The 21,235-nt window shown below is 40.3% G+C and overlaps 1 protein-coding gene and 1 non-coding gene across 3 annotated transcripts in view; one reads left to right on the forward strand and one right to left on the reverse strand.

The window, feature by feature from the left end:
* Positions 1–1,321: 1,321 nt before the first annotated feature.
* Positions 1,322–21,235, forward strand: part of LOC134227224 (WD repeat and FYVE domain-containing protein 3) — a 36,109-nt gene continuing 16,195 nt past the window's right edge. For both annotated transcript variants that reach the window (XM_062708573.1, XM_062708574.1), the window contains exons 1-16: positions 1,322–1,464; positions 1,528–1,845; positions 2,198–2,339; positions 2,392–2,544; positions 2,602–2,794; positions 2,859–3,045; positions 14,374–15,023; positions 15,087–15,239; positions 15,297–15,466; positions 15,527–15,700; positions 15,864–16,018; positions 16,084–16,240; positions 17,463–18,315; positions 18,382–18,704; positions 18,837–19,496; positions 19,558–19,692. In XM_062708573.1, the coding sequence (XP_062564557.1) occupies positions 1,553–1,845; positions 2,198–2,339; positions 2,392–2,544; positions 2,602–2,794; positions 2,859–3,045; positions 14,374–15,023; positions 15,087–15,239; positions 15,297–15,466; positions 15,527–15,700; positions 15,864–16,018; positions 16,084–16,240; positions 17,463–18,315; positions 18,382–18,704; positions 18,837–19,496; positions 19,558–19,692 (4,398 nt within the window). In that variant the 5' untranslated portion in view covers positions 1,322–1,464; positions 1,528–1,552. The remainder of the gene's footprint in view (positions 1,465–1,527; positions 1,846–2,197; positions 2,340–2,391; positions 2,545–2,601; positions 2,795–2,858; positions 3,046–14,373; positions 15,024–15,086; positions 15,240–15,296; positions 15,467–15,526; positions 15,701–15,863; positions 16,019–16,083; positions 16,241–17,462; positions 18,316–18,381; positions 18,705–18,836; positions 19,497–19,557; positions 19,693–21,235) is intronic.
* Positions 5,765–5,836, reverse strand: Trnad-guc (transfer RNA aspartic acid (anticodon GUC)). The gene has a single exon. It is a non-coding gene; the product is annotated as a tRNA-Asp (tRNA).

The raw sequence follows: 21,235 nt of genomic DNA on the forward strand, positions 1-21,235 counted from the left end.
TCAAAGTTAAATATTGAATAATTTCGTCTGAATTCCTTCACACTATACCATGCAAATAGAAAACAAATTAATTTTTCTCATTAATTTGAAAGAAAATCTTTTTTTAGCTACAACATTTTTTAACAACTAAACCCTAATAAACTCGATATTGGAAGCATTTACAGTAGCCGTTCGATAACTGCAAAATGTTTACTTTTCAGTTAACGAATGCCGTTCGATAACTGCAACGCATTCTAGACGTCAAACAGTTGTCAATCATGAACTGATTCGGGGGGCTACAACCCATGATAAATTTCTTTAAATAAACCCCAATTGCAGAGGGCACCGGTTCTGATGATGCATTTCAACTTGTTTTACAAAGCTGTGCGAAAAAAATGTGGTCCCCAACATAAAATGAGCGAGAGCAAAGCGTTACAATATATGACTGTGCTTGTAGTCACGGTGATGCAACAATTGTTGGAGGAACTTCCATATCATTATTTGGAAAGACCGGAGTATTTCGACAGGTTATTTTTTTTTTTCAATTTTATTCATTCATGATCGAAATCGAAATAGAAGCTGATGGCAATTATCAATCCAAAACTCCAGGAAAATGCAGCGATTTCTATAACAATCAAATGCAACAACTGTCCAAGCTGGCCAAGAAACACAGGAACGGACAAATTGAGAAAGTATGTGAATTATGTGGTCCAGACATGATCGAAAAAGACCTTCGGTGAATTCGATTGACTCATTATGTTTCAGGTTGATTGGCTGAATCGTTTAACCTTCAACCTTCAGAGAAGTTGAGCTCATTAACGAAAAAGAGAAGCGTTCGGTTTGATAAAACCGCCTATCCGAATCAGTTTTTTCCCCAACTTGTATACAAGTGCGATAGTTTTATTTTCATGGCTTGTTATGATCCGAAAAGGTTTTTGCCTCTCTTTTATCGTTGTTCGTTATATTTTAAGATCGATTTCTGCAAACGCTGATTAATTTTATTGCATATTTATCTTGAATCTCTGATAATAATAGACTCCAAAATAAATATCATAAACTTTGGTGAAATTCATCTATATGAAGAATTTTATTATATTATAAGGGCTTGGAAGCCAAATAAAAAGGAAAGCCTTGATTGGACGATATTGAGAAGATTAAATCATCAGTTGATCAGCTGAGGAATACCCGAATAACGGATTGCCTTATTAAAATTCTGAAAGCTTAACTTATAAGTTAATATATGAGTGAAGCCTCTTTCAAATGTTACGCGAAAACTCATACTAATGAGAGAACTCCATATGGCTATTGAAGTCAACTGTGGTGCGATTTATCGGACTCGAAAAAATCAATAAATAAAAGACTATCGAAGCAAAATTTGCACAAAAATCATTCTTTTCAAATTTTCGCCAAAAATAAGCCTCAGAATACTGAAGAAAATGTGATTAGTGTGATTTTCAGTTGTCAATGAATCTGTAAAGATTGCTGGTAAGTACATTTCCCTGCTGAACGAACGGAAAAACCGATATTTTCATTTGTTTACCATTGCAGAAGGATCTGAAAAAGTGATACTGAAATGAGTATCAAGAAAATGGATTCGATTCCCTCCGCCAGTGGCAATGTCCGCGAGGACGAAAGAAATGCTCGGCAGCTGGGTATCATGCATTTGAAGAAACTGTTCGGAGAATTTGCTCAGTGCAAGGATTCCCTCGGAGATAAGGAGAAGGAGTTCCGCATATACAATATGTTGCCCCTGTTCATCAAAATGTTCGATACCAGTCACCCAAGGGAGATGGTGGAGAAGTTTCCGGATGTGCAACAGTTCTGTCTACATGTGTCTAAATTGATGGTTACGGAGATAAAAAGACGGTAAGTGGAATGTATTATTGAACAACAAGATAATCAAGGTTAAGAGCATTTACATCGTGATTGTTATATGAAGATTCATTTCTAATTACATTAAAGTCGGTTTAAAGCGGGTGATTGTATTGAAGGTAGTGTATTGAAAAACTTACTTTTTGATACATACTCAATGAGTATTAAGCATACGATTTGCTCGCAAAAAGTTACGTTCGACTGGGATTCTTGCAAAAAATATAACTAAATATATATAATAAGATCTGTTTATCTATCAGTGCTATTTAAGACTTTTCTCATATACTATACTTTTTACCATTTAACATTGCCAGATGTTTAATCGGGGTTTTGTTGCTCTTTACAGTGGATCCAATCAAAGTACAGAAGCTGCTTCTAAAAAAATAGTTGATTTCTTAGAAATTGACGAAAATGAAGAAATCAGTAATGGTTGGATGCTATTGACAACAATCAACATCATGTCGGCTGGTGACAAAGCACTCATACAGGTATTGTACTTTCCATACCATATGTTCGCATTTCTAAACTGTTTCTTTACAGATAATGACGAATGCTTCGATTCCCTCTACTCTTGTCAAATGCTTATATTTATTCTTCGACTTGCCCGAGCTTAGTGAAACGGATGATAACAGCAAAATTAGTAAATTTACAAGCAAAGAAAGACGAATATTATTACAGAAACTATTTGTACAGGTATGAAACATTATTTAAGATGTTAACAACGCTATTGATGCTTGCCTCATTTTTCAGGTGTTGGTACGCCTATGCTCGCACCCTTATCCGGCAGACGAATTAGCCCGGATGGATGATTTATTCCTGCTTTTCTCGGCTATCACGTCTCAATGTCCGTCGTACAATGTTATATGGAGAAAATCGGCATCCGAAGTTCTGACAACTTTATCTCGCCATGGATTGACAAATCAAGTAGTGGACTATTTACATAGTAAGTACAGCTTTTATTTGTTAGCATACTAAAGCAGATACGACAATCAAGTTGTGATTTTCAGCTAAAGGTTGCATGTCGCTATGTGTGGATAACATGCAACGATCATCGCAATTGCAGCCTCTGGAGGTAGTTGAAATGGTTGTTTCCGTATTCTGCTTCCTGAAAGATTCCAGTGATGTGTCTCAAATATTGCTGGATGATTTCAAATCATGCCAAGGATACTTGTTTCTGGTTGACTTTCTAATCAAGTAAGTAATTAAAAAAAGTCAATAGCGTAGATACCTTAGAAACATCTAATAACTGTATCGTTCTTGAGAATGTTGGAGCCCTGATAGTTTGATACCGTGACATACCCTATTACCTAATTGCTGCATTAAATTTAATTTGCAACAATCGCCCTTGAAAATTATGTCACTTTAATCAATATTAAATACATTTGAAGGAAAAAACGAACAATGGATAATGTTTTGAACATAACCGCGAGTAGACGTAGGACTTGTATAAACGTAGCGTATTTACATTTAACTTCTAACTTTTGGATCTATGGGGTTTGATTCTTCTTCTTCTTATTGGCATTACATCCCCACACTGGGACATAGCCGCCTCGCAGCTTAGTGTTCATTAAGCACTTCCACTTCCTTATTAACTGCGAGGTTTCTAAGCCAAGTTACCATTTTTGCATTCGTATATCATGAGGCTAACACGATGATACTTTTATGCCCAAGGAAGTCGAGACAATTTCCAATCCGAAAATTGCCTAGACCGGCACCGGGAATCGAACCCAGCCACCCTCAGCATGGTCTTGCTTTGTAGCCGCGCGTTTTACCACACGGCTAAGGAAGGCCCCTTAGGGGTTTGATTATAGTATTGATATTGGAAACGACAACTACCATGCTGTGTAGAATTATTAGCAAATTATTTATTCAAAACTTCTGGATATAAAACTAATAATTAAATACATACTTAGAATTGGTTTGTTTCTAACTTTTAAGCCCTTATTTACTCAAGCAAATGTAGGGCATTTATAGATTTCTTATTGATGACAGTGTGCTATTTATAAAATTTTCAAACTTGGGCAAAATGTGCTATTTCCGAACAAAGTTTTCCGTTTTCCTAACAAAGAAATACAGCACCAATTTCGTTGATTCCTTTTGCTAACATGCGTGCTTACTGCTGTAAAAGCAGGCGCTGGGTTTAACCAGTCCCACAAGTATCGGATACATTAAAAGAAAAGAGAGTTGATAGGAAAGGGAAATGTAGTTGAGAAGAATTACGTTTGCTGAAACGAGACAATGATTTTATGATTAGTATAGTAACTCCACGAAGATGGATAACGATTATCTCTTAGATCCATGTATCCAACTCCATCATGCCTCTCTGTTGTTGGATGTTGGATGTTGCTGTTCTTCAAAGCCGGTCGTCTGAAACAAAAAAATAATGGGGGGGCCTCCATCATTGGCCCCAAAGCATTAGTGATTGTTCTATAGACCTTTTTTACGATATTAATTGGAGAACATATTTTCTACCGAATTTTCCACTACTATTAGAATATTTGATTTTTAAGCCCAGGTCTAACCGTTTCGAATCTCAAGTGTATTACACCACATTGCTACATTGCTCCTATTAATTTAATGAATAAAACAATAAAGATTTGAATCTTACATCTAGACAACACAATATAATTAAATATTTTAACAAATATTAAAAATCAAGATTAAAACTCTATGTTAAGTTAACTGAGCTTAACTGTCCCGAAAATGTCAGCACCACACCGCTGCCCAAAGCACGGCCGCCCCATGCCACCACGGGCGATGTACCTCCCATCGCCCCGACGACATGGGACAACTATGCTTAACATGACAATGCAGCAATGCACCGAATCGAGGACCACCTACACCACACTATACAACGCAGAGTTTACACCCTCTCCTGCGCCGCGCCATGCTGAAAAACAAGCTCCCTATCATTTGCTGCCTAAGAATATAAATAATCAAACTGAATTAGAATAACCGCACCAAGCCTAACACTCCTGATCAATCCCGGGTCAGCCGGCTGATACGCGTCGTAAATATGTTCCATGCCCCACACATTGAGTAATATTATGAGTGCTGATCACTTATGATACCGAAAGATCGTAACCAAAATAAAGGGAGATAGACGTTAATAAAGCTTATCAGTTTATCACCACCAGGAAAAAATAAATCAAATCAACTTTGTTTATCAAAATTATATCCTTACCGCCCCGAAACTGCTATTACTTAGTAAAGTAACACACTGAATCGGGGAATCAATGCAATGTAACGCAGAGTTTAAACCCTCTCTTGCGCTAAGTAATACTGAAAATAAACCTTCTAATAATACGATGCGTAGAAACTATCCTAAAATTTTGCATGATAAAATATTATTTGCTAATTTCGTTAAACCCTAACTACCCCACATTACACTGGCCCGCTTGGTGTCAACCGGTGGCACTTGGTCTTAGCATTCGTTTTCTTTTTAAATTCTATAACAATTGATCATGCTGTTACGGTTCATTTTATCTTACATGTTAGTAACAATTGTTTAAGTGGATTTGTGAACGTTCCATTTCTGAATGTTCTGTGTTTGGGCCTGAAGATAGGCAATAAAATTATAAATAGAGAAAATCCCAGACACAGACTTTATATTGCTGATGCCACATGGCACAAATTAATTCAAGGTGCCCAAATAGGATCTGAATCCTACATCAAATAGAGCTATGAATACAACTACTTGGCTGTTGTAGACAAAGTGCAAAACGCAAAGAGAACACATTTGCGGGATTTGACTGATGGACCAAAATCATATAAGGAAACCTCGTCACATCTCGCAATGGGCAACACATTGGACGTTTCTCTCGGGGCACAGAGAGATCGTCAGATATCTTAATTTGTTGAAGTTGTTAAGTGTTTATTTTTGTATGTTTGTAAATTTTTTATTGTAATATGGCTCCCCGACGGGGAATTGAACCCCGGTCTCCCGCGTGACAGGCGGGGATACTGACCACTATACTATCGAGGATTGTCGATTCTCTTGATTATTGACAGTTGTGGCTGTTGCGGGTCTGCCAGATGTAGATCTTGTCCAGTGCACCTGAGCTTGTAGTGCATTTACCTCTTCCCCTAATTCTTGCTCTTCTTCTTCGTTGAGTGCAAGTTCTAGCTGTTGTAGCTCCCGTTGAACGCTGGTTGGAACGTAATCTCCTGCCTGGATTGGATGATCATCCGTTATCATATTGACTTGCTGTCGTCCTAGGTTTGTTCTAATGTTGGATTGGTGCTGCATAAACGATGGATGGGAAGAACGTGCTTGCGGTTGGTTGTCATTTTTAGTTGGCGTTGGCCGCGCCAGCGTGCTGCCTCGGTTCCTCATGGAGTACGACCGTGATATCTCGAAGTCTCTGCAAACGGTAACAAGTTCCTCAACCGTTTCGGCACGTGATGCTGTAGCAATGGAGATGAAATCCGTGTTGAGGTGCGACTTCATGATGAATAGTTTTTCCGAATCCAGCATCGGTGGTTCAACTATCTCGAAAACTGCGACTAAGTCACGGTAAAAGTTTGAAAATTGCTCGTTAGGGCCTTGGAATCGAAGATATAAGTCCTGCTTGATTATTTCCGAGTAGTTGGGAGGAAGAAATTCTCGTTTAATAAGCATCTTGAAATCATTCCATGTCCGAAATGACTGGTACGACCTACTGTACCATTGTAATGCTCGTCCCTTGAGAAGGTGTTTTATGGATCGCACAAGAGTCCTTTCGTCCACTCCTTCGGTGTCCGCATATGTGTGTACTTGACCAAGAAATTCACCAAGTTGAATGATGTTCGCTGATCCCGCGTACTGGAAGGGCCATTTATGAACTGGCTGTGAGCAACGTTGAATGTGTTGATTCTGGTCATTCGTTGTGCCTTGAGTCCTGCTTTGGGTATTCTGATTGACAAAGAAACGAAGCATCTCGTTGACCAGATTAGGTGGTATACTATGATCAACTGGCTCCTCTGGATTATCCAAACTTGGCGTGGAACCAGCCGATGACGTCTGATTTCTATGTTGGTCCTCGAAGGATGATGGTACTCTATCTTCTACGGTTCTACGATGGATGGCTCCTGTGGATGGTGTGGTTGTGTGTGAAGTTTGAGAGTGCTGTTGTATGTTGGATTGTGTTAACATATGGATTATGTGGTCCAATTGTTCTTGTTGTTTGAGCAATTGTGCTTGTGTTTGCTCTATTTGTAATTTGCAGTTCCGATAGTCTGCATTTTCCGCTGAAGTCGTTGCATCTTCCGTGGTTTCCAAATCAGGCAAACTGTTTTTGATTCGGTACAGATCTTTCTTATCCGAGGGAAGTATATCCTCTTTTCCAGTTGTCTCCAAATCTGCTGGGGTATTTCTGCTGAGAATCTCTTCGGCTCTGGTTAGATAAGTTTCGATTTTTGTAATTGACTTGTTTGCATTCGCTGTGATCAATTTATCCGTGATCATGCTCAGTCTCCACCTATAGTGCTGCAGTCTGGATCGGTTCATTTTGATTTCCTCCAACGTGCCCTGTCGCAGTGCCTGCTCCATAGACTTGAAAAGAGGTGTAAGTTTTGCTTGGCACTGATAAATGTTGTCCACATCACTGATGAAATGTGTCGCTGAAGCCGGAGCGTCGTTGTTTTTAACCTCCTTTTCCACCAGTTTCCTAAGCTTGGTAAATTTCACCTCTATCGCTAACTTTGTCGGATCCTTCACACCTCTCAATGCCAACTCGAAGTCCAACTCCTCCTCTGCTAAGTGCTCCACTTCCATTGTGGTTGATTTGACCACTTCACTACTCACTCACTGACTCGCTGACAAAATCGCGTAAAGATTGCTAAATTAAAATGGGTTTTTAGCTGGGCGCCAATATTGCCGTTACAAAGCCACGACTAGAGACGGTAAACCCAATGGACTCGACTCGCCAAAAAAGCACAACAACTATTCAATTGCATTTCATATTGCTATATTGCTCTTCTCACATAGGCCTTAGAACTACCATACCTGATATTGTTTTCTCTAGAATCTCCTCTCACTAGCTGGCGACGCCCCGCGCCCCTCGCCGGTTTCCGTTCTTGATTTGGTGGTCCGTCTGCTCGGACGTTGCTTTAATGCTGCGACTGCATTCTCTCACACATGCTTAAGCAAACGATGATCCGTCTTCACCACGCAGAACTACACCTCGATGGGGTTATCACTCCTCGGACCGTCCCCTTTCCACGCTCTTCACACCACGACACAAATGCAGCATGCAATCTCCTCACACCTGTCTCCACCGGTGCCGGTATGCAGGATCCGTGTGCTCGGTCGCACTCACTACGAGCCGAGATTTGTCTCCGATGCGATGAATGGCCGCATCCAATGACCATGCGATGTACAATCGTGTGCCAGCCGAGTTGGTCACGTGCGACAGACTGTTGTAGAAGTCAGCAATCTCAACAATAGGGCCCTCTTTTGAGAGCCCTTCTTGTCGTTCGAGATGACTAGATCACCTTCGATTGGCGATCACTTTCCGCGTTTTACCAGTGTTGCTGCTGCCTCCTTTGTAGCCCTTCGAATGTTAGATGGAAGATGCACGTCCAGCAATGGCGTTGGGTGTGTCGCACACCGATCGTGTGGAACACTAGACCTCTAATGCTTTTCCCGTCGATGGTACTCCGTCGTCAGTGGGAATGATGGGATTATTAGAAACTTATTTAGCTCACGTGCACTTTGCTGGAGTTTCACTTTATCGTGACCACCTCGGAGGACAGCAGCTAACAAAAGGTAGATGCGGTTGGCTCTAGTGTGCTATATTGGACTATCTCATTTGTGAGAGCGTAGTAGTTTGGAGAATTAGTGTTGTCGTATCGGCTCATGCACAACTATATTCAGGGCTGGTGCAATTGTAATTATAGCAAAGTATTGCGAAGTTGAAAAAAATATCGTAATACAACTCCACCAAAAGAGAAAAGAAATTTTCGAGAACAGTGTTCTCGAAAATTTCGTAATGCTTGTTTGCCCCTAGGGCCGGTAGATGATATGACTTATCCTAGATGTCTCATCTGTCTCGACAGAATATGTCCCGTTTGGACCACGACGACAGTTTCATTAAGTGTAGGTAAATAACGAAAGGAATCTTGAAGATACGGAAGGGTGTTTTCTTGCCTACACTGCATTCAGTGCCAGAAATATGCAGGATGATAATGCGACCATAGTAACCACCACGGAGAAACTTATGCTACATCAATTAAAACTAATATGAGCTTCTATCGGCATCCGTTCATTGGTAGTTTGGTAGTTCTAGGGTAGGCCTATATGTGCTTAATTTCAAGTTGTATTTCGATAGCGCGTTTTCGAGAGCGCTTATTCTGACAGCGTGTGATCTGATTACGCTTTAATATCGATTGCGCTTTTCTGATAGCGCTTGTTTCGATCGCGCTTTTCTTGAGGGCGCGGATATTGATCGCGGCAATTACGACGGCGATAATACTGATCGCATTGATGCAATAACGCTAATACTGATAGTTTGTGTGTGCTTTTGAATCGTTTTTGCGTGATTCACTTTATATTTTGCGAGGAGTGAGAATTAGTGAGTGAGTGGGGTTTCAAGAGCGAAGTCCGATGAGCGTGATGTGTGTTGCTACAATCCATTTCAGCTGACGTCCGATCTGTTATCGTTATCTGCTTACTCTTCTTCTTGTGGTTCTGATTGGCTTTCATTACAGTGGCGGGATGACGAGGTTTCGTTAGATTTTTTGGGGCCTCAAGTCTATCCCGCATATGTATTTTCTTTGGCGTATCGCTCATCGTTAGCAGCTTTTTGCTGCTGCTTTCATAGCTGTTGAATGATTTTTTTTTTGTTTTAGTCCGGTTTAATATCCTTGGCGTGGTAGACGCCAAGTTTTGAGGTTTTGATGTCCTCTACCAAATAGTTGTTGCTGCCTTGTTGTTGGCGAACAATACATGGGTGAAACTTAGGTCCTAACTTCTTGGTACGATGATCCAACGCTGATGATTGCTCGAAGGAACGACGCCAAACGATGTCTCCTATCGCGAAATTTCTGTTCCTTGCTCGTAGATTGTATCGTTTCCTACTATCCTCGTGTGCTGAATGGATGCGTTTTGTCACGAATTGTTGAATGTTGCTGATGGTTCTCCAGCGGGATTCCTGTGCTTGCTTTCCATCCTGGATCATGTTCATCTCGGCTATGGGATAAGCGTCAGTGAAGATTATATGATCTCGGCCGAAGTTACAGAAGTATGGACTGCATCCTAATGTGTCATGTTTTGTCGTATTGATTGCGCAAACCACTTGTTGTAGGTGTAGATCCCAGTCTCTCTGATCTCCGTCAATTAGCGATCTGATGCAGGTAATCAACGTTCGGTTAGTTCTTTCAGCTGCGTTGCACATCGGCGTGTAGAATGCGGTTCTCATATGCGTGACGTCGTAGCGTTTAAGAAGTGTCTGGAACACTTGTGACAGAAACTGTGATCCTGAATCTGAAACAATTATCCTTGGGGTAGAAAATCGCAAGAATACGTAGCTTTCCAAAAAAAACACCATCTGTTGAGCATTAGCACTGCGAAATGGTTCTGCAATTACAAATTTGGTTATCCAGTCAACGATCACCAGTAGTACCGTGTTTCCTTTCTTCGAGCGCGTCATTGGACCAACCCAATCTATAGAGATCAATTTCTGTAACCTAAAGCAATGCTCGAAGTTCCATCATTGCATGGATTGATCTGTTTGAGATTGCATAATTTAAGTTAGATTAGGAAGTAATCGTCCTCCTCAACACCTTTCCTCCAATCAAATTGACGAAATTTTTGTGGATGCTTCTAGACCATCCACAAAAATTTCGTTCCCGTTGGTTGAAGGTTGTGTTACGGTTCATTTTATCTTACATGTTAGTAACAATTGTTTAAGTGGATTTGTGAACGTTCCATTTCTGAATGTTCTGTGTTTGGGCCTGAAGATAGGCAATAAAATTATAAATAGAGGAAACAGACACAGACTTTATATTGCTGATGCCACATGGCACAAATTAATTCAAGGTGCCCAAATAGGATCTGAATCCTACATCAAATAGAGCTATGAATACAACTACTTGGCTGTTGTAGACAAAGTGCAAAACGCAAAGAGAACACATTTGCGGGATTTGACTGATGGACCAAAATCATATAAGGAAACCTCGTCACATCTCGCAATGGGCAACACATTGGACGTTTCTCTCGGGGCACAGAGAGATCGTCAGATATCTTAATTTGTTGAAGTTGTTAAGTGTTTATTTTTGTATGTTTGTAAATTTTCTATTGTAATAATGCTTACCCCCCATATTAGTAATATGTAGAACGAATGGTTGACTATTACTATACTAAGTATAGTAAAAGACCGGAAGTAATAATTGGGCCAGCCACCACCTACGTCAAATTTAATAATACAATTTCTCAGAAAACGAAAAACAAAGAATAAGATAAAGTTTATTTAAATATTCTTCTGGAAGTTATTTTTTTCGGACTTTTTAAAAAGATTTACATGTAATACAGCGAAACTGTCTAATCTAAAATGGATATTAACACTATTGCTGATTGTGCATCTTAAATTGCTAATGCCTTCTGAAAAAAAAAAATGAAAGTAATTATTTTAATCAAATTTTTATTTTCATCAGTGTATTTGATTTTTTGCTGTGGAATCAGAACTGTTATAGTATAACCATGTTTTAATGTACGTGACGTTTAGTACCAAGTACAACTTTGTAACCGATCGTTACAATTATTCAATACTCAGCCAAAGCGGGAAAAATCTCTTTTCTGTTCTACCTTTAGAGGAAGCAGTGCGCGACGTGTGTAGAGTAATTTTCTAAATCGGTTAGGAGTGAATATATAATTTAAATTGTGAAAATCTTACTAATCATTTTGTGTTCGTTGTAGATAAAGCTCATTAAAGCTATTAAAAGGTTGTAAAATAATAGTACTGTGTGAGAAAAATAAAAATAAAACGGTTAGTGCCGGCTTTAAAAGTGAATAAAAGAAGCTATTGTTAAAAAAGTTGAGGTTAGAAGATTTTTGTATTGTTTATTCCTTAGTACATACAGTTTGTTACAACAAAAGAAACGGAAAAATTGTTAAAACTATATAAATACAAAGGAAAAAGGTAAATTATACTAATAGATACTGAACATGTAAAGAAAATTCAAAAAGGACGTCACAACTGGGTATCTAATCTATGTGGCAGGTCCAACATCGGGCCTTTTTTTCTTTGGGGCTTCTTTCGAGAACCACTCCATTTTTCCCACAGAAAACGCGGAGGATAATTCGGTCGGCCGTTTGAAGCGCAACTGCAGTATAAAAAACCACTCAATACGCCAATGGCACAACAGAAAAGACCAGCCGACCAATCCAAGCTCCAGTGCGTGTGAATAGCCGACGCCATTTTGTTTCGGATTCCTCAGCCGCTTGTTTTCATTTGTCCAACATCCGTCCAAAGCCATCGTCATTCGATCAAGGATCGCCATCTGTATCAAGCCGCCGCCGAGAGCCCGTTGGCTGCCACCTGCCAACAATTGCCACCAACAAACCACCGCCATCGTCAAGAACGCCACTACCAGGGGTACCAGGCCGCCGCCGTCATCTAGACAAGGTCGCCGCCATCCTTAAGAACGTCGCAACCAGCGGTACCAGGTCACCGCCGTCATCTGGACAAGGTCGCCGCCATCGTCAAGAACGCCGCCGCCTGTATAAGGCAGCCGCCCTCAGTATACAACCGCCACCACCGTTTAGAAAGCCGCCCTCGGTACAAAAACGCCACCGCCTGTTCCAGGCCGCCGCCCTCAGTACCGCCACCACCGTTCAAAACGCCGCCGCCACCACGAGCAACCTACAGACCACTACCGGCCAGCAACCGCAAGTATACCCTAGAGTTAGTGACGTCCTTAGGGCCCGATAGGTCCAATAAAACCAAAAATGTTGTTCAATTTTAAAAAGTGGTAGGCGAATTATTTACACGAGCATTTCCTTTAGTTGGTAAAATTTTCACTTTTCTTGTTTCCGTTCTCCGGGCTCGAATTGAAGGAGCCATCAGGCCTCTTCCTTCTAAGATCGTTTCGAAAATTGTGTTCTTCCTGAGGGCTTTTGAAGTCGTTTATAGAAAAGGCTTTAATTCACTCGTGCTTTTACTCGGGTCTTCAACAAGGGTAAGCGTTTCACTTTCCATTGAAATCCCGCCATTCAGTGAGTTCCTCAGAGTTGGTATTGGGAAGGGAATATAATCTTATTGGAAATACGACCCTGAATGAAAGTCAATTCTTATTGACACTATTGAGAGAGAAGTTTCAACTTAACATATGGTCAGTCATATGACATGACTCGTGTATTATGAAACCAATCATTTTTCGTGGATGAGAGACCAAATCTCTCTAATTTTCTTCTTCTCCATCCACCACCGCTGCCCTCGCTGCTTCAGCCATCATCGGCTTCTACGAACTCCGAGCTACGTGAACTCCGAGCGATTGCATCCATCGCAACCGACACCACTGCATCAGACCATCATCAAGCGCAGAATGACAAAAAAATGCACCCACTTCTTTCATGCATATTCGCAGACCAACCGGCAGTTCTACCGCTGGTGACTGCATGCTGTCACTGTGTAGGTAAACGGCGAACGAACGAACGAAATGAGCACGTCAGTACGCGCTGCTGTCACAAATTGTAATGACTCGCACACGGCAGGCACTGCTTCTTTTATCTGATCTGATATCGCATTCTGATGTCCGTGTTAGGAATGCACGGGATTGGTTACATATGAAATTTTTACTGGCTTTGACAAGAATTGAAATTTTCAATAGCTTATCGTTAATAATCTTAAGTTTTAATAAAATAGGCAAAAAGGTCCGAGTCGATTGATATATAAATCTTAAAAATCCATCGAAAGATAAAGGCGCTAGTAGCGTTCAAAAACTTCCCTTCCAGCGTAACGCTCTCGATTTCCAAAAATCTAAATGACACCCAGTATAGTAAAGAAAGACGTAAGTCCTACTTCAAAATGAAATCCATCTGATTTAGATTTTGGATGAAATATGTACCTATCCGGGGCCCGGATTCCGGGCCCTCCTTAGCCGTGCGGTAAGACGCGCGGCTACAAAGCAAGACCATGCTGAGGGTGGCTGGGTTCGATTCCCGGTGCCGGTCTAGGCAATTTTCGGATTGGAAATTGTCTCGACTTCCCTGGGCATAAAAGTATCATCGTGTTAGCCTCATGATATACGAATGCAGAAATGGTAACTTGGCTTAGAAACCTCGCAGTTAATAACTGTGGAAGTGCTTAATGAACACTAAGCTGCGAGGCGGCAATGTCCCAATGGGGGATGTAATGCCAACGAAGAAGAAGAAGAAGATGTATCTACCAGAAATGAAACTTCAAAACACTCGATCTACTCATTTATGTCACATTCCAACACGAGTACCTACAAATTACTCAAACTAAAACAATATTCCTAAACCTTGTGCATTTAGCAAATAATTCTCCTCAAATCTCAGAACTCGTCTATTCTTACTTTCAGGTTGGACCAAGAGGATCAGAAATCTGTGGATACAGAAGCAGCAATACGAAATCTAGTCCTCATGACAGCTTCTCTCTGTATCTGTGGGTACAACGAGCTGAAAGTCACGTTCAACAACAATTCTCACTTTCAAATGCAAGGTTTCAAAATGCCACAGGTATCATCAAGAGGGACCTGTGTTCGAAATCTTCACGCTTTCCAGGTTTTGCAGACGGTTTTTCTCAAATCGGACAATACAACTCTATGTTGCATAATCTTGGATGCCATATCCAGCGTGTATCATTCTGATAATGCAAATTACTTCATCTTGGAGTCTCAGAACACTCTCTGTCAATTCTCGGAAATAATCCACCTGAAAAGCATTCCAGTCAGGGAGAAGTTTTTCGGATTACTGGAGTTCATAGTGTTTCAGTTGAACTTTGTTCCGTGTAAGGAGTTAATTTCTTTGTCTCTGTTGCTGAAATCCAACCATTCCGTTGAGTGCAGCATATTGTGCATGAAGACACTTCTGAATCTGCTACGACACAGTAATCTCTTCTGCGATGTATACCGCGAAGTAGGAATTTTGGAAGTTTTCGTTAACTGTCTAAAAAAATACAAAGCATTGCTGGAGATGACGCAGCTTGATGACAATTCAAATTCCGCTAAAGGTAAACGAATTGGGTAATACCTACTGTTGAACCATTGTGTTTATGAGTGTTTCACATTTTTAGATCATAATTTGGTGCTAGGAGAAATGATCTTAGAAGCATTGATAATTCTGCTGAGCGGAAATAATAGCAATGCTACGGTTTTTCGGGATAGCGGCGGATCTAAATGTATACACGACATGATACAGTTCGATTGCTGTAGTAACACCGTTTTGAGTACGTAACATATTTATTTTTTACATGTTACGTAATTTGAAGATCTTTTATTCACAGAAATAATCAAAGAGATGATTTTAAATTCCGGAGGAGATGACGATATGCTTCGATTACTAGAGGCTATGCAGGCAGCTCCGATGAGTCAAGTTCGGTTAAAAATCGTAATTCTCCGGTCTCTTGTAACTTGCTTGCGGGATAGTCATCGAACGCGGACCATATTCCGAAAGGTAGTATTGATAATTGTTTCATAGTATAATGTACAGTATCTTTGAACTCGTTTTTTGTAGGTTAACGGGTTCAACCACCTGATAAAAACTATTGAATCGCTGAAGGACATTTTCTCCGATCAAGCCGACAAATGTGAATATCACACGTTTTTACAATTCTTCTATGTGGTGTGTCAAGCGCTTGCTACGGCCATGCGTTTCGAACCGGCAAATGCCAAGTTCTTCCAGCAAGAGGTATTTAATTTTTGTTTAAGCCAAAGTACTGTTGTATTACTTACAGTTGTAACATGCAAGAATTGGGTGGTTTTTCAGGAAAAATGTTCAGTTACATCAACCAAATAAATTATTACTATTTTAATGTATTTTCAACGTTTGCATTTATTTAATTTTTTTCCAGTTGTGCACTACAACGTTTTGCAACGCACTGCGCTCTTTGGGATGCTTCAGCACGGCAACGATACTCAGAAAAGAAATCCGAGCCCACTTCAAGCCACCACAGGAGACCAATCGGATTTTCAGCGATATATTTGCTCGCAATCTTGGAGAACCGGGGTAAGCATAACATAATCAATTTTTGTTCTTAACGTATTTGCTCTACTAATACGCTATATTTGCAGTGCTGCACTACCCGAGCCTCTGTCGTTATCTTTTGCATGCGTAGTTTACCGTATTTTGTACAACATTGCCTTGGATAACTTCGAAGGCCCTAACTCGATTAATATTTCAACCCTCGCAAGTCTTTCCAAATCGTCTCGAGTTGACAATAACGATAATGTAAGTCTGTCTACCGTTAAGAACAGTTAATGATTAATATTAGTCGGTTCAATTTACATTTTTTTTTTTAAATATCTACTGCTTTCATGGTTAGATGCCATAGATAAATAAAAATATGTACAGAAAGTTTTCCCTTGTGCGCTATATTGTGCGGCGGCATATTTAAGGACAATCATGATAGAGTCCATAAATGGGACTAGCGCTCACCGCGTTTTTGAGAGTACAAACCTAATACAAATATTAGTTTCCGGTTTTGTTCCATTAGGCCTTGGTAGTGAAGGGAAATAGGGAAAAGGAAAAATGAATATATTGATAAATTCGAAAAGCTCATCAAGCATCATCAACCTCGTTGAAAACGCTACTCCCCCCTGCTTCTCCTTGGGGATATGAACGCTCACCATCCCATGTGGGGAGGGTCCAGGTCCGACCTTCGAGGCTCCGTCTTAGCTGAAGCATTTCTGGAAGGTTTTGTGTACCTCGTCACACTCAACGACGGGCCCTCACCTTTTTCAACGGGCACTGATGAACTCGGCTATCGATCTCTACGGTAGTAACCACTACCCTGTGCAGATTTCTACCAACGCTCTCCCTCTCGTGGACATCAAAAGGCGCCGAAGGAAACATAGTGAAGCGGATTGGGAGGAGTACGAGCGCGCTATGTCGTCTGCCTGCACGGACCAATCTCCCTTGGCCAAAATATAGACTTAAATGCGTGTTTATTAGTGATTTAAAGTTAAATATAAAAAAAAGCATTGAGCAATTATTATTTTTTACATTTCGATAATTTTTTTTTGATAACTGCTTTAAAGAGTAAAATATGTGTAATTAAATATTCAACCACAACTAATCTTTTATAAAACGCTGTGGTTGTTGGTGAATAATACACTCTAAAATATTTGTCTTATATGAAATATTCCAACATTTCAACATTGAATAATTTCTGCATCAAATTTTACAACTCTTGTGAGTAGGTAGTTCCACTCTCCTACGAAAAAGAATTCTTTGAAAGAGCATACTCTTTCAGTTCTCTGGGTAGACTTTTTTCTACGAATAGGAAAATCTGAAAAGAGTTACAAATTCATGTACAAAATCTTCCACTAACCATACTGTACTGCAAATCATAAATGTAATTGTAATCAGACAAACCTTTTTATTGAATGATTCACCTACTTACTCATCCTTCCAATACATGCTTAAATACTATTTTTGATTATTCTTTAAGGCCGGAAATTTGACAAAAGGAGCAGTCTCCACACTAAACTTGTCTATGCCAGCGACGGAACCAACTATTGTGCATCCCGGAACAGTGCTGTGTATGTTATTGCTTCTTCCTTCGTTGAACAATAGTCGACATGAAGAACTCAGTGTGGCACTGGAATTTTTCTTGGCTGAAGTGTTGAAAAGTCTTGTGCGAAGCGAACGCAATCAACAGATATTATGCGAAGTGGGTATGGCAGGCGCCTTGCTGAAAGTGTGTCGGATAGCGCTACTGGAAGAGCAACACATACTTCATTTGCCTCTACAGTACATTTTCGAACGTCTGGCTGTACAAGCGTTGCTTCCCAAGGAATTTCGGGAATTTCTTCGTTTGGGTTTTCCAATGGAAAGTATCAGTGACAGGAATGCTTCCAGTATAGCATCAATACCATTGACTCGCATTAAGACCTTGGTGTCGATGACTACCCCAAGAGATTTTCGGGCCCATGGTTCTTATACTCTACCACCGTTCGTAGAAATGGACATGAACTCTGAAGGATTTGGATGTATTTTTCTGCCAAGCCTTTCGCCACAGGCTACAACGGCTACTGCTGGTTTGGAAGCTGATGGCCAAGCTATAGGAGGCATCGGAACAGGCGATAGGAACTTTCCCCCATCCAGTGGACTGAGCTTCTCGACATGGTTTTGCGTGGAAAAGTTCAGTGACTCTCGCGCGGATCCACATGGCATCCGTCTGTTGACTATTGTACGCACCGTAAATAAGCCACGTGAGGAAAATTACATTTGTTTGAGTATTTCGCTTTCTGCGAAGGACAAAGCCATAATAACATCAACGCAAGAAATTCTCATGGAACAAAGTAGGAACTGCATGCTAGCGTAGCGAGGGACGATCGATTAACAATAAAATATTTGAATTTTTGCAGATGTCGCGGAATGGGAACCAGATTGCCTGGAGGAGTATAGTGCTAGAGTTTGGTGTCCAGATTTGCTCATCGAAGGGCAGTGGCATCATTTGGTTGTGGTGTTGAATAAAATGGTTGGAAAAAGTACCAGCTTCTCACTCTACATAGATGGCCATCATATGCACACGCAAAAGATTCAATACATATCGCCATGCCCTGGAAGCCATTACTCTAGCAGCTCAAATCCTGCTTCGTCAGTTTTTGCCTACATCGGGACGCCACCGATCTGGAGAAAGTATTCCAGGCTTTGTTGGAAGCAAGGTGTTTGTCATCTCATTGAGGACGTACGTGTATTAAAAATATGAAATTTTAAATGTGTATTAAATTACATTAGATTTTGTTTTCAAAATTCTTATTCTATGCGCACTGTTAGTAGAATTTGTTATGTTCAAATCATTTTAAATCTATCATTCCAGGTGTTCAACAACTCTACAGTGAACAAAATATATGCTCTAGGTCCTCATTACCTTGGATCGCTGCAGGCCCCACATGCCGAGAAGATTGTGGATGAATCTGTCAGTCCGATAGTTCCAGAAGAGCGCGTTATATTCGGCATGAATGCGAGGGCGGTATCTAATTTAACTTTATCGAAAATAAGAAAGGTGTACAGCCGAGTCGACTGTAAGGCGATTGCCAAGCAGTTGGGAATGAACTCCCACGATAACGCTACCCCGATAAAGATTTTGCACAATTCTGCCGGGCATCTGGCGGGACCGGCTCGTACCTTAGGCGGCGTTATGATCGGTTATCTAGGCATTCGTTGCTTTAGTCCGAATCCAGTATCGGCTATCATCTACACCGTAGGAGGCTGTAGTGTGCTGTTGGGCATTATTGCAATGTCGCAGAGCGTTGAGAGTTTATATGCCGGGGTAAAAGCTTTGACTTGTGTGATCAAATCGAACAAATCGACTCAAAATGAAATGGATCGAAAACGTTATTACCAAACCCTGGCTATGATATTTAAAAGAAAGAAACATCTGCTGAACTCACATATTCTACATCTAACGTTTAACTTGGTTGGTACAGTCAATAGTGGCCAAGAAACATCGGCGATACCGAATGTTATGTCTTTTCAAGTAGGTTTTTTCATAGACGTAATATCAGGTGTTGTTATTATTAACATTTATTCCATTCCAGGATTTACTGTGCGATTTTGAGATTTGGCTTGGTGCACCAAATGACATTTTGAAGTCGTTGTTAGAACACCTCCTGGAACTGATATCGGAATCTAGCGAGAAGAGAACAAATATTCGTATAATGCGAGATATGCAGGTATGCGTTTAAAAATGATAAATAATTAACACACTATGATATATCTAAGGTTTATTTGCTGCTCGCTTCATGTTGTTATTCATGATAAATAAACTGATTTCGATTGGTTTACCTTGATTTAGCTTCATTTTATTTTTTGAAAAAATTGCTTTTTATTAGCTTTGCTTATTCACCAACAGAATCTTGGATTTGATATCCAAATGTGAACATCGGTTTATGAGCGAATAATGTTTGTCGCATTTACTCAGACTGCGCTTTATGTGAGAGCGAAGGTTAACTTCTGGTATATTGATAGTCGGAGGTATAAATATTAAACCTCGTGCGAACATGGAACTGGGAAACCCCGATCAAATATTTCGCTTTGTGGAAGTTTTTGATGACTTCGCTTGCAAGTAAAAAAAATAACCTGCGATTTGGCGGGACTTCCACAAAAGGCTGAAAACTTATATGACTGAACACAAAAGGCTGGAAAATTATAATACATAAGGCTGAAATAACAAAAGGCTGAAAAATCGTGTAAACCGATTTTTGTGGGAGAATTAAAATGTTTTACGTTGATAGGACACACACTAAAATGAGCCAAAACCTTCTTGCGACTACTAGGCTTCCAATTTTCATAAGAATTCTCATTTTTTTGTCTGTACAGCACAAGAAATTTAAAGGTATAGGATAGGTATAGATTCCTTTCCTGCTTTCATCTTTTTTCTTTCTGTTTCAACCCTTTCTTGTTCCTTTTTCTATTTTCTTTCTTCCTTCTTTGTTCTATCTTAATTCTTTCTTCATCCAAAGTTCTTTTTTCTTCCTTGTTCCTTATTTCTTCTTCCTACATCTTTTTTCTTCTACCTTCATTCTTTTTTGATTTTCTTCTACCTTATTCATTCTTCCTTTTTTTCTTCTTTCTGCTTCCTCTCCTTGTTTTTTCCTCCTTTTTCCTGCTTCATCAAGCACTATCGCAGCACCAACTCCAGTAGGTCTTCCTCTATCTCTACCTTCCGCCATGTACTTTGTTTTGGTAGAGTTAATGGTTCAGCTTACCCTAGCTGTCTCCCTCTTCAGTGGCACAAAAGCCTCCACAGCTGCTCTGCGATCGATTCCAATAAGGTCGATGTTGTCCGCAAAGCCCAGGAGCATATGCGACCATGTGATAATAGTGCTCTTCCACAGCACGCCAGATCTCCTAATAGCGCCCTCGAGTGCAATCTTGTACAATAAATTAGAAAGTGCATCACCCCGCTACAAACCGTCTAAGGTCATAAACGAGGTTGACACTTCATCTGCAATTGGAATACTTGATTTCGAGCTATCCATCGTTGCATGTATCAGTCAAATCAGTTTCGCCGGAAAACCATGTCGGGACATTATCTGCCACAGCTTATTTCTTTACTCCCTTACATAAGTTTTACTCCCGGGATTTATCAAAGATCATTCGCAGGCTTAACATCTGATCAGTCGTTGATCGGCCCTCACGAAGCCTGTTCAAGTAGTCTCAGTCTGTTAAACAGAACACGCGACAGAATTGGGTACACCGAGTTCAGAAGGGTGA

Source organism: Armigeres subalbatus, chromosome 3 (assembly GCF_024139115.2).
Source record: "Armigeres subalbatus isolate Guangzhou_Male chromosome 3, GZ_Asu_2, whole genome shotgun sequence".
Classification (NCBI taxonomy): domain Eukaryota; kingdom Metazoa; phylum Arthropoda; class Insecta; order Diptera; family Culicidae; genus Armigeres; species Armigeres subalbatus.